General features: G+C 41.2%; 1 protein-coding gene across 4 annotated transcripts in view; it reads left to right on the forward strand.

Moving 5' to 3' along the window:
• Window positions 1-10,856, forward strand: part of MOGAT1 (monoacylglycerol O-acyltransferase 1) — a 35,383-nt gene extending 24,527 nt beyond the window's left edge. For all 4 annotated transcript variants that reach the window (XM_004762898.3, XM_004762899.3, XM_004762901.3 and 1 more), the window contains exon 6: window positions 9,823-10,856. In XM_004762898.3, coding sequence (XP_004762955.1) covers window positions 9,823-9,977 — 155 coding nt within the window. In that variant the 3' untranslated portion in view covers window positions 9,978-10,856. The remainder of the gene's footprint in view (window positions 1-9,822) is intronic.
• Window positions 10,857-13,460: the final 2,604 nt, after the last annotated feature.

The following is a 13,460-nucleotide window of genomic DNA, read 5'->3' on the forward strand; positions in this document are numbered from 1 at the left end:
CTCTGCTTGTGTTCCCTCTCTCACTGTGCCTCTCTCTGTCAAATAAATAAATAAAATCTTTTTTTTTTTTTTAAATGAGACTTTCATTTGGAGGATGCTTGGCTGGTAAGTTGGTAGAGCACACAACTCTCAATCTATGGATATATGAGTTCAAGCCTCATGTTGGGCATGGAGCCTCCTTAAAAAAATAAATAAATAAAATGGAGACTTTTATTTATTCCATAAACAGAAGCAAAGCTATGTCTCAATCCAATGCAATGCGATATGGTAACAGTGATCTAAGTTACTATGTTCATTTCTTTCTTTCTTTTAAGATTTTATTTATTTATTTGACAGAGACACAGTGAGAGAGGGAACACAAGCAGGGGGAGTGGGAGAGGGAGAAGCAGGCTTCCCGCTGAGCAGGGAGCCCGATGTGGGGCTCGATCCCAGGACCCTGGGATCATGACCTGAGACAAAGGCAGACACTTAATGACTGAGCCACCCAGGCGCCCCTCTGTGTTCATTTTTATTTTAAATCAATGCACTGCAAACCCCGAATTGTTTCTTTGCTGACTTCCTGACATAGCCCAGGCAGATCAGGTAGAGTCGAGACCAGCAGGTTATTTTATGGCCCATCTGCTCCCCTTCCATTTAGTTAAGAGTTTGTGAACTTACCTCTCCCTCTTCAGATCAGTAAATGTTAATTCAGTCCATCGTAAATCATCACTTCATCTGTAACCGTCTCAACCACAGCTGTCTGGAGATGCTCAGATTCTCCATCCTGCAGTCTCCCCACATGCCTGGAGACCTCACTTCCTCAGTGACCTCAGAGCATTCATTTCAGTGTTAGTGATTCTTGAATACTAGTGAGAATTATTAACACTAGGGATTTTGTCTGTTAATATCCTACTAATTAAATCCTCTTAAATATGTGTTCTTGGGCACCTGGGATGGCTCAGTTGGTTAAGCTGTTACCTTCAGCTCAGATCATGATTCTAGGAGTCCTGGGATAGAGTCCCATATCGGGCTTCCCCTGCTATGCCTGGAGCCTGCTTCTCCCTCTCCCTCTCCCTCTCTGTGCCACTCTGCCTGCTTGTGCTCATGCTCTCTCTCTCTCTCCCTATGTCAAATAAATGATAAAATCTTTTAAAAAATAAATAAAAAATAGATAAAAATAAAAGTGCCATCATGAGGTCACACTTACCCTCTCTGCATATTTCTTAAACTACACCTTGCTAAACCATCAGGTTTCTCTGTGTCCTCCATCAAAACCATCTTCCCTATTTTTAAAAACATTTTATTTATTTATTTGACAGTCAGAGATCACAAATAGGCAAGGAGGCAGGCAGAGAGAGAGGGGAAAGCAGGCTCCCTGCAGAGCAGAGAGCCTGATGCAGGCCTCGATCCCAGGACCCCGGGATCATGACCCGAGCTGAAGGCTGAGGCTTCAGCCCACTGAGTCTCCCAGGTGCCCCTCATCTTCCCTATTTTTTAAAAAGATATTTAAAAAAAAAGATATTTTTTATTTATTTGAGAGAGAGGGTACGCAGACACAAGAAGGGCAGAGGGAACAGGGACAAGCAGACCCCTCTCTGAGCATGGAGCCCAGGGTTTAATCCTAGGATCTCGAGATCATGATCTGAGCTGAAGTCAGTTGCTTAACTTACTAAGCCACCCATTTTTCCCCTTAGCTGAGGGTCACTCAGTGGAAATAATTTGTGAAGAAGATACCATATATTAGCTTCTGCACAGCAAAGGAAACAATCAACAAAACTAAAAGACAGCCTACTGAATGGAAGAAGATATTTCCAAATGACATCTCTGATAAAGGGTTAGTATCCAAAATATATAAAGAAGTTATACAACTCAACTTCCAAAAAACAGTCCAATGAAAAAATGGGTAGAAGACATGAAAGAATGTTACTTCAGAGAGGAAATACAGATGGCCAATGGACTGGTGAAAAGACACTCAACATCACTCATCATCAGGGAAGTGCAAATCAAAACTACAAGATAACACCTCACAGCTATCAGAATGGCTAAAGTAAAAACACCAGAAACAATAAGTGTTGGTGAGGATGTAGAGAAAGGGGAGCGCTTTGCGCTGTTGGTAGGAATGCAAACTGGTGCAGCCACTGCGGAAAACAGTACAGAGGTTCTTCAAAAAGTTCAAAATGAAACTACCCTATCACCCAGCAATTGCACTACTGGGTATTTACCCCCCCAAAAAACACTACTTAAGAGGGATGCATGCACCCCTGTGTTTATTGCAGCATTATTTACAATAGCCAAGTTACGGAGGCAGCCCAAGTATCAGTCATCAGATGAATGGATAAAGAAAATGTAGTATATATATGCTGCAGAATATTATTCGGCTGTAAAAAAGAATGAAATCTTGCCTTTTGCAACAACATAGATGTAGCTAGAGTATAACGCTGAGCAGAGTAAGTTAAAGAAAGACAAATACCATATGATCTCTCTCATATGTGGAGTGTAAGAAACAAAACAAATAAGCAAAAGAAAAAAAAAAAAGAACCCAAGAAACAGACTCTTAGCTAGAGAGAATGAACAGAGGAGAGGTCGGTGGAGGGGGTAGAGGAAATAGGTGATAGGGATTAAGAGTACATTTATGATGAGCACTGAGTACTGTATAGAATTGGTGAATATTGTATACCTGAAACTCATATAACACTGTATGTTAACTATACTGGAATTAAAGTAAAACATTTAATAAAAAAGTAAAATAAGATATACCATATATTTTCACATTTCACAATAGTATGCAATTTACATATTTTGTTATTGTCAGTTTTATTTTTATTTATTTATTTATTTTTAAAGATTTTATTTATTTATTTGACAGAGAGAGATCACAAGTAGGCAGAGAGGCAGGCAGAGAGAGAGGAAGGGAAGCAGGCTCCCTGCTGAGCAGAGAGCCCGATGCAGGACCCTGAGATCATGACCTGAGCTGAAGGCAGAGGCTTAACCCACTGAGCCACCCAGGTGCCTCCCAAGAAGGGATAATTAAAAGAAGTTTAGACTCAAAAAACAATGTGCAAGGAATTGCAGGCTCCTGGAATTACTTTGTTTCTACTATATAGAGCTCCAGGAGGGCAGGGATTTTGTCTTGCTGTTCTCTGCTGTATTCCCCATGCCCCGTGGGTAGTGGCTGCAGACACATTTGTAAACAAATCATTCTTCAGTTATGCCTTTCTGATTTGTAAGTTTTCAAATATCTAACAAGTACCCATTAAAATTTGTAAGGGAAGCTAAAGTTAAAATCAAGTTGTAGAGCCAGTACAGGTAGTATGACGGGAAGTTACGTGTTTGGGGAGAAAGTAAGAGGCAAGGCTATTTGCCATTGAAAGGGGGAGGTTTCTATTCAAAGGTTCAGAAAAGTTTCCTGAACAGTAAAATGAACTCCTGTGTGCGTTTCTCCCACACTCACCAGTTGGTAACATTTTGCTACGGTTTTTATCTCTCTTTAACGATGTGATAAATACACTCTTTCCAGTTATCACTGAGCTGTTGGAGTGTGTGCAAACATGACATTTGCTCCTATGTATCTCTTTTAAGAGCAAGATGATTCTGATCTATAATGTCAGTGCAATTCAGGAAATCAAACGTTGATAAAGTACTGTTAACCAGTGTACAGTGTGTATTTAAATCTCACCAGTTGCCATAATAATTTCCTTGTTAGCTGTGCTTTTGGTGGGTATCAGGGGTGGGCGGGGGGGTCAAGTGTTTTCCCACAGCAGGATCATACATTGCATTTAGTTTCCACATCTCTTCAGCCTGCTTCAAACTGCATTAATTTTTCTTTTTCTTTTCTTTTTTTTTTTTAAAGATTTTATTTATTTATTTGACAGAGAGATCACAAGTAGATGGAGAGAGAGGCAGGCAGAGAGAGAGAGAGAGGGAAACAGGCCCCCTGCTGAGCAGAGAGCCCGATGCGGGACTCGATGCTAGGACCCTGAGATCATGGGACTTGATGCCAGGACCCTGAGATCATGACCTGAGCCGAAGGCAGCGGCTTAATCCACTGAGCCACCCAGGCGCCCAAACTGCATTAATTTTTCAACTTCCTTTCTGTCTTTATGACATGAGCAATTTGGAGTAGTGTAGGTCAGTGGTTTGTAGGTCAACTTGGGTTAGTGTGTTTCACCATGAGTATATTCCAGTTATGCATATGTGGCAAGAATTACACAGAAATGATGTGTCATCCTCAGTATGTCATATCAAGAGGCTCTTGCTGTCAATTTGTCCCATTGTTGGTGATGCTCATTTTGATTACTTGAGTGGGGTGTTTGCCAGGTTTCTCTACTATAAAGTTAAATCACAAAGATTTATCTACATAAATTTTTACATATATTATGTTAAATATTATGTTTATATATATTATATTTATATTATGTTTATAAAGACTTTTCCTTTTCATGAACAAGTAACCTGGGGATGGTGTCACTTAGACACTGTGTAATTATTCTGTTCATCAGACTTTACTTGATGGCTTTAATAGCCATTGATAATCCTTGCCTGAATCAATTAAGGAAGTCATGGTTGCAAACTGGTGATTTTCTGGCTCTAGTATTCCTTCTATATTAATTATTTGGCTGTCCATCTTCCCAGTGTTAGATTATTTGAATTCTGGATATCCAGGGAGGTTTATCAGCTGTGTGTGCGTGTGGCATGGGAAGGGTTCTCATCCCGTCCTGTCCAGCCTCACCATGTCCCCTGACTTCATAACTCCTCAGTCTGCCTTTTGATTATGGATGTGATAGAAGTGTTTGTTTCATTTTTATACTTATGGCAAAATTGAAAGATAGAATCACTGCCATTAGGAAATTGATTCTTTCCACTGCAGGCTCAATATGATGGTAGCCGCTACGCTCAGGCACCAGCTACATAAAGAAATCAGTATTGACATTAAGAAGCTGTTTATCATACATCAGCTAAAATTTACAGATGGAGGTAATGTGGGTTTGGGGCCTGATTCAGGGTGCTTCCTTTCTCGTCCCTGAGCGTCAGATTTTACATCTCTGAAGGAGAGACTCTTATAATTGTCCTGTCTTGTCTTAGGGTTATTCTGGGGATCAGATGACATGGTGTGTGGGGAAGTGCTCCATACGCCCCAGGTCCTGAGAGAGCACTGGTTGGTGCAGGAGGCCTGGCCAGATTGTTGGGAGCTATTAAATGTGTTTCCATCTCCCTGTGTAAGTATTCTTGCCAAAGTGTTCATCTGAATCAGACTGTGAGGAAACAGACAAACCCAGATTAGGAGACATTATATTAAACAATTGGCCTGGATTCATAAAAAATACTAACGTTGTAAAAGACCAAAAGGAGAGAGTACCCAAAGACACAACAGCTGTCATAGGGAGAAGCAACTGTAAGGATATCACTGAGACAACTCATCAAGTTTGAATGTAGATTTGGTACAAAAGAATATCACATAGAGGTTAAGTTCCTTGGGTATGATAATAGTGTTAAAAAGGACAGTGTTTTGGTGGCGCCTGGGTGGCTCAGTGGGTTAAAGCCTCTGCCTTTGGCTCAGGTCATAATCCCAGGGTCCTGGGATTGATCCCCGCCTCAGGCTCTCTGCTCAGCAGGGATCCTGCTTCCCCTCCCTCCCCCCCACTTGTGATCTCTGTCTGTCAAATAAATAAATAAAATCTTTAAAAAAAAAAAAAAGACAGTGTTTTTGCTCTTAGTTACTTCATGCCGAAATAGGATAAGGCTATTGAACAATCGACATCTACAGCTTATCATCAAACAGGTCTACAAAAATAAAAATACATATGTATATACACACAGGGCAGTGTGCAAAAGATATTAAGAACCTGTGAGTCTAGAGGAAGAGTATGCAGGTACTTATTGCATTATTTGTTCTGTAATTTTGAATTTTTTAACATAAAGATAGGGAAAGGAATGTACTTTAATAAAATAAAACTGGTTTGAAAACACTTAAGGACCAAAGTGGTCCCTTATATTTCAAGTCATTATTATATTCTGATGGCGGGGGTGGTGGTGGGGAAGCTGGCCAAGGGATTCTCTGAAATAGAAAGGAAAGGGAACCTAATTTAAATTTAAATGTAAAGTAGGGATTTCAGGAGATAAAAATGTTAGGGGGATTAGTATGGTACCCAATACAGCCCATTAAGTGTTCAATAAATGTTCTTGAGTGTGTATGTGTATGGAAGCACACATACATACTCTCTCTCTCCTCACATCTGGCATATTTGAGCCTGCACCATGAGTCTGAGGTTCAGTGAACCCATGTTTCATTGGCACCCACATTTTGACTCTTCCCAAATCCGTGCCAACAGACTGGCCTTTGTCTCATGTACAGCTGTGTAGCATCCAGGAAAAGCCTAATTCCTGTATGGGACTGTTAGAGCTATAAACTGTGGAATGTTCATAATCAAAGAAAAATAGAGAAAAGATTCCTTATTGCAAAAGATCTAATCTTTGCCTCGGTGTGAAGAAAATGATGCCCCTTTCCAAATTTCTCTACGGCCCTGAGCGCAGTGCCCCATGAAGCTGCTCATTCTTCATCTTAGGTAAATACAACACAGCACCATAGAAATGAGGGCAAGGCTGCTGTGTGAGGCCCTAAGTGCATAACTAATCTTGAATTGCTTGATGGAATTGGAAAAAGGAACAAATGGGCATGCCAGCTAGATAAAGCACTGCAACAGAAACAGGAGCATGATGATTCCTGACTCTGCCATGAGGAGATGTGGGCTGATTTTTCCAGGGCAAGGAGTTCTGTTTCTAAGAGCAGTGTGATGAGGCTGGGTTTTTTTTTTGTGTGTGTTTTTTTTCTTTGTGTTGTAAAGAGAGTTACAGGGCAATGTGCAGCTAACTTAGTCTTAGCTTCGTTTTCTTCTCCTTAGTAGTAAAAAAAAAAATCTCCTTTTTGGCAGTGGGTGGGTGGGGAGAATACTGGTCTTTCTAGGGCTCTGGGGACTCTTCTCAGATTTGTTTTGTGACCTCGGTCTTTATTCCTAAAAAGTAATTGAGAATGATTTCTTACTCTCTAGTCCGATTTTGGATTAGTAGGAGGGGTAGGAGAACCAGTTTTACCTCCTGAATTCCAGTTCTTTTGGTGTAGTTTGGGAATTTCCAGCATCTCCATTTCTCTACAGGTAAACAAGAGAAGGGCAAGGATGAAACTGCCCATCTCACACTTTAAAAGAGAAGTCATGGGCATATTTGAGCTCTCTGGAAGAACCATCTGAAATATAGTGAGCCCATGATTAAGAAAAGAACAGGATTGAAATTAGTTGTATGCAACGAGGAAGTAGTTTCTTCTTTCATAGGAAGTAAAAATTAATAATTCAGAATTCATGAGTCTTAATTAAGCTGAGAACAACACACTTCATCTTCTCAGACCTCTCTTTCTAAGGCCCCCCCACTCCCACTCTGAATAGTTGCACTTGACCTTTCTTTTTCGTCAATTTCACTTAACAGAAGCTAGTTCTATAAAACTGAATTTGCTAGTAGATTGCTATTGCCTAATAGATTCTCAATTCACATGTAGATATCTCAGGGTTTTTTTTTTTTTTTTTCTCTTAAAACAAAAAGGTCAGAGTGAGGAGGAGGCTTTGAGATCATTGAGTTCTACTTTTTTATCCTATGCATGTGATAAGACCAGAGAGGAAGCTACTGCCTAGCTCAGTGTGCTGGTCTAGTCTAGCGGTCTTTGTCTTGGACCAGCTCCTTCCTGTTCCACCCCGTCACCCCATTAGCCTCCCCTCTTCTGTATTTCCAACCACAACTGACAGCAAGACAGTTCCAGTTCTTTCTGTTGGGTTACAAAGGACTGATGTCTACTCTATGTAATTTTGACGTTCAGGCTATCAAAAGAGAACTGTATGGGAGATTCTTGAGACTGGATCTGTTTAAAAACATAGCAATTGGAGAATATTAATACTGCAATAAGGCGATATGTATCTACCATGTATGTCTGTGTATATCTCCTTACTGCAACATTAGATAGATAATCTTCTTAATAATACATTTTGTTATATGTAACAAAATGTATTTCATATATATAACCTATATATATGTTATATATACATACATCACTCTGCTCTGTGCCCCCTTAGGTCCCATACTGATTTCATTTATCACTTCCTTCTTTCTCTGTGCCTTAACATTTGCCTGGTTTTCTCTTAACTCACCACCTTCTGTTACTGACATGGATTTGAACCTTGGATGTAGCATGGAACAAGCTAGGGTAGGCCAGAGGAAACCTCCTCTCTCCCCTCTGAGTTCCATTCTAGTACCCACGGCCCCACTTGGCCTCATGCCCAAGTTAATAGAGGGGAATAGAGAAGCTGTTTGCTGCCCAGCAGGTTACTGAACATCTGTAGGTTTTCAACTCTTGGCATCTGTAAGCAGCAGGGGTTGCAGTGAGCTGGGAGGATCCAGGAAAGCAGATGCCAAAGCCACCTGTATCTTATAGTTTCAAACAGTCTTGAGACACAATCTAAACATCTTTTTAAAAGATGTTTAAAAAAAAATTAGGGATGCCTGGGAGGCTCAGTGGGTTGAGCCTCTGCCTTTGGCTCAGGTCATGATCCCAGGGTCCTGGGATCGAGCCCCGCATCGAGCTCTCTGCTCAGCGGGGAGCCTGCTTCCTCCTTTTTCTCTACCTACTTGTGATCTCTGTCAAATAAATAAACAAAATCTTTAAAAAAATATATTTCTTTATTTGACAGAGAAAGTGATCACAAGTAGGCAGAGAGGCAGGCAGAGAGGGAGAGGGGAAAGCAGGCTCCCTGCCGAGCAGAGAGCCTGGCGCAGGGCTACATCCCAGGACCCTAAGATCACGACCTGAGCCGAAGACAGAGGCTTAACCTACTGAGTCACCCAGGTGCTCCTAAACACCTTTTTAAATATGTATAGAGTTGCCAGGTTAAATAATAATTAGCTCATTTTTCATTATAGGTAAAACACAAATGCATTCTCATTGTAGGAAATTCCTACAATACAGATAAAGTGAAAAGTCTCCCACCTTTACCTTCGTTCCTTCCTAGAAGTAATGGTTATTAGTCTCTCTTTCTAGATTTTTTTAAATGCACTAAAGCTTATGATGCACCTTGGTATATAAATGTCTTTTCATAAATAGGATCCTACTGTATTATTTCACAACTTTTTTCCCCACTTCTTACATTTTAGACCTCGATGTGTGTGTGTGTGTGTGTGTGTGTGTGTGTACACATATAATTTCATTTTTTTAAAAACTGCTGCCTAGGATTCTGTTGCATGAACGTTCTGTGGTTTACTTAAGAAATTTTCTACGGAGACTTCTGCTTCGTTTTGTTTTCCACTCTTAACAAACAGTGGGACTCTTGTGATTGTGTGTGTCTTCTATTACGGATTCTTAGTTGTGAAGATACACATTCCTTAAATTAAAAAGAGTCAGAGGAGAGGGCCGATGCCTGATGACTCCAGACTTCGCAGTCGGTCACAATAGGGCACTGTGGCCGGGCTGCCAGCTGTACCAGAGGGACAGGGCTGGTGACGTTCATACACAGCTATGCCCTCTTATCTCACAGCTGTGCTCAGTCCAGTAGTTCACTTGACTCAGAGTCAAAACCACCAGAGGCCTTCCCCTGCAGCGACTGCGGAGAAGGAAAGTTCTTTATTGGTTCTCAAGTGGGATGGTGTGACTCTTGGAGGCAGCCAGTGAAATGAACCAGGGATTAGAGCAGGCGGATTCTGATTGGTCGATCTCTCTCCCCCGGGCCGTCTGTCCGGTCCGTGAGGGGCAGCTGGTGCAGGTGCAGTGGTTTCATTTCCTTACTTCAGATGCATTCTCTTTTTTTGCAGTTGGCCGTCCAATCCCTGTGCCTCAGACCCTGCACCCAAGCCCAGAGCAGATTGAGGAGTTGCATCAGACCTATATGGAAGAGCTGAGGAAGCTATTTGAGGCCCACAAAAGGAAATATGGCATCTCGGAGCACGAAACTCTCATTTTTAGATAACTACTCTTAGAAGGCATACAGAGGAGGAGAGAATATCCGATTGGAGGATACATCATTTTAAATAAGGATTTTTTTTTTCTTTCACTCTGGAATCAAGATTACAACTGAAAAGTATTATTTATGGTGACAAATGTTAATGTCTATCCGTGGGAGATAAAAATACAGTGGGTGACTGTAGGAGAAGGAGGCAGAGGACCATAACCCTTTGGGTGATCCTCATTAGGGAACGTGCAAGCATTTCCCGGGTTAAGAAAAGGTTTAGGATTATTCATTATTCGTGTGCTTAAAAAAAAATTTAAAAAATTAGACCCTTTTACCAAAATCACAAGAATTTAAGGTGGTGTATTCATGAAGTATCACAGCTCTTGTTTAGCACAGCTGAAACACTTAGGAGACAGTGTGTCAAGTAATTTTCCATACCTAGCTAGAGGAGATCATTTCTTTCTTTTTTTTTTTTTTTTCCCCCTGCTTGAACGGAGAATTTTTTGGGTGAATAACATTACTTTTCAGAGTTAGATAACTTGATCCTTTAGGTCCTCTCACCCAACACATTTTTATACAATACTGCAGAATTTCTGTGCAGGTTTTGAAACAGGATGAATCTACCATCTGGAAACCCATGTGGATGAGAGCACGTCTCCTCATTTCTCTTCATGCTTAGAAATGCTCATGCTTGTCATTTGCTCAGAAATTCTGAGCAAATGTTCATTTGCTATATGTTCATTTGCTATATAGACAAGAAGGTCTTTTGGGAGACATGCTTTAGAACATTAAAATTCCAAAAGGTTTTCATGATATTAGAAATGGTTTTAATTTCCTTCCCAAATGGCCTCTTTGAGTAAGGCCAGCTATGAAATAAAGTGTCCTCTCTGGTTGTAATGTGTCCAGTTAGAGTTGTCTGGTCCACGGGAGTGGGAACCCTGTTCCTCCTGTTCACTGACCTCTCCCTAGTGCCTGGGTCCCGCACAAGATAAGTGCTTGTTTACTGAATGTATTTATAGATGAACCCACAAACATTTTTGCCTTAAGATGAAGAATTTTTAAAGCTTTATTTACAATAGGACGAACGTATTATAGACAAGAGCTTCTTTCAGAAGGGGAGAATGTGCTGGGTCTGTTTGTCTCAGAATGGTGATTGACAAGTCAGTCAGTCAGTCTTGTCAGTTGCCTTAAGGAAGAAGAATGTCTAGTTTCCAAATGACCTCCACTGCTGCTTGTTGCTTCTCTCGCTGCTGCACTCTAAGTATTTGAGGACACCTTCACTGAGTTCTAACTTAATAGATCTTCAGGCCTCTGACTGTTAAAACGTCAAGCCCTGGGCTAGAGCCTAAACTGTGTTCAGCATCAGACAGACAAAATCATGCTGGGTAATGTCTTGAGGAGGAAAGCATTTCACAGAGGAAAAAGTGAACCTCCCCCATGGTTCCATTTGAGGTGGTTTTGGCCAGCATCACTCGGGCTTCACGCTCGTTGAGCAATCCTGGAGTCCACTGACCCGTGGCCTTCAAATTAGACCAATTTTATAATCAAAGCAGAGAAGAGGACACAACCTGTTTTCAACAGATGCAGAAAATTGGATTGTAAATCCTTTTTTGGTATTATTCAATACTAGCAAGGCATAAAGGAGCACCATTTATGGAAAATGACACACCCTAGCTGGTTAGGGGTCAGTCTTCGTAAGGCCAATTAACCACCACAACTAAAGACTTTCAAGTTATTTAAAAACCTGTGGGGACTCCTGGGTGGTTCAGTTGGTTAAGCCACTGCCTTCAGCTTGGGTCATGATCCCAGGGTCCTGGGATTGAGTCCCGCATCGGGCTCCTTGCTCGGCAGGGAGCCTGTTTCTCTCTCCGCCTCTGCCTGCCACTCTGCCTGCTTGTGTGCTTTCTCTCTAACGAACAAATAAATAAATAAAATCTTAAAATAATAATAATAATAATAAACCCATGAATTTGGGCCAGGTAAATTTAAAAAAAAATTTTTTTTAAAAGCATGAATTTCTTTCCTTTAGAGAAGTTTGTTAAGTGCTTATGACCCATAGTGGCGATTTCATGTGCTTTCTTTCATGAAGGTATGATGTTTAATCTCCTACTTGGTGGTGGAGGCCAAGCTGACCGCCACCCCCAGCATTAGCTGGATTATCGAGGAAGCAGTTAAAGCCCACATGTAGTGAAACAGAGACACTAAAAATGAGAAAAGTTTTGCTCTGATGAATTTATCTCGAATTTTGCCATTTCTAAAACCCAGACATCAGCAACTTTAATTTTGGCATCTGTAAAAATCTTATTTTTAGGTACAAATTAGGGATTTTTATCTCTTTTTCTTTCTTTGGGTCTCCAGAGGTCTTAATCCAGCCAGAAGTCCTTTCATAAAGTCAAAGCATAGTAGGAAGTTCCTTTATAGTCCTAGAGATTACAGATGAAGATTTGGACATGAATTTTTGCTATAGCACAAGTGTGGGTCATACATGGTATGTGCTAATCCCTTCCTGTTGTTTTCCAGTAACCCATGATTGCCAGTTGTATCTGTCTTTTTATTTATTTATTTTTTAAAGATTTTATTTATTTGTTTGACAGACAGAGATCACAAGTAGGCAGAGAGGCAAAGAGAGAGGAAGGGAAGCTGGCTCCCCACTGAGCAGACAGCCTGACTAGGGGCTTGATCCCAGGACCCTGGGATCATGACTGAGCCGAAGGCAGAGGCTTTAATCCACTGAGGCACCCAGGTGTCCCTGTATCGGTCTTTTTAAACTAAGTGATAAAATGTCTTTCTGGGGCTGGAAGAGGTACTTCAAATAGAATTTGTATATCTTTTTAAAGCAAAAAAACAACAACAAGGCAACTACTATATAACCAACCGGTTGTGCCAGTTTCTCTGGGATGGCAAATACTGAAGCAGTTTTTTATATTTAAAACCAAGGGGTTTGTCAAATACCTTATATGTCAGTTATTTTACTTAATCCTTCCCAAACACTCACAGCCTAGTGCCTTCACAGCATGTATGGGAAGGCGAAGGTCTAACTCCGTCCACAGTTTGCTCACGAGATGGGTTCCGCGTTGGTGGAATCTGTGTCTGGCTGGGTTGGATCCCACCCCCGACGGAGCGCAGGCCTCTGGTGCTCTCTCAGCGAATGCTTATGGCTCTAACCCAGAAGTCTGATAGACTGTGTCAGTGGAAGTCAAGTTCTAGGGCCAAAAGGGGCTTTGTGTCTGGCATGAGTCCTTCTGCAGATGGAGCAGTTGAACCCCAGCAGCTTAACGTGGCTTGACACCGACTCCATGATCATATTCCTCTGCCCTGATGGAACAGGAGGAGATACGGCTCTTCCATGATTGTTGATGAACCCACCTGTGAATCCTCCCGTAAAACCAAAGTATCCAAACATGGAGCGCGATTAAAGATACTCCCAAAATGCAAGGGGTTTAACAACCCTGAAGCAAGCTCTGTTTTTTTGGGACCTGGAACGTTTTTCTTTTTTGAGAC

Source organism: Mustela putorius, unplaced genomic scaffold, assembly GCF_011764305.1.
Source record: "Mustela putorius furo isolate JIRA1106 unplaced genomic scaffold, ASM1176430v1.1 tig00000275_pilon_pilon_pilon, whole genome shotgun sequence".
Taxonomy (NCBI): domain Eukaryota; kingdom Metazoa; phylum Chordata; class Mammalia; order Carnivora; family Mustelidae; genus Mustela; species Mustela putorius.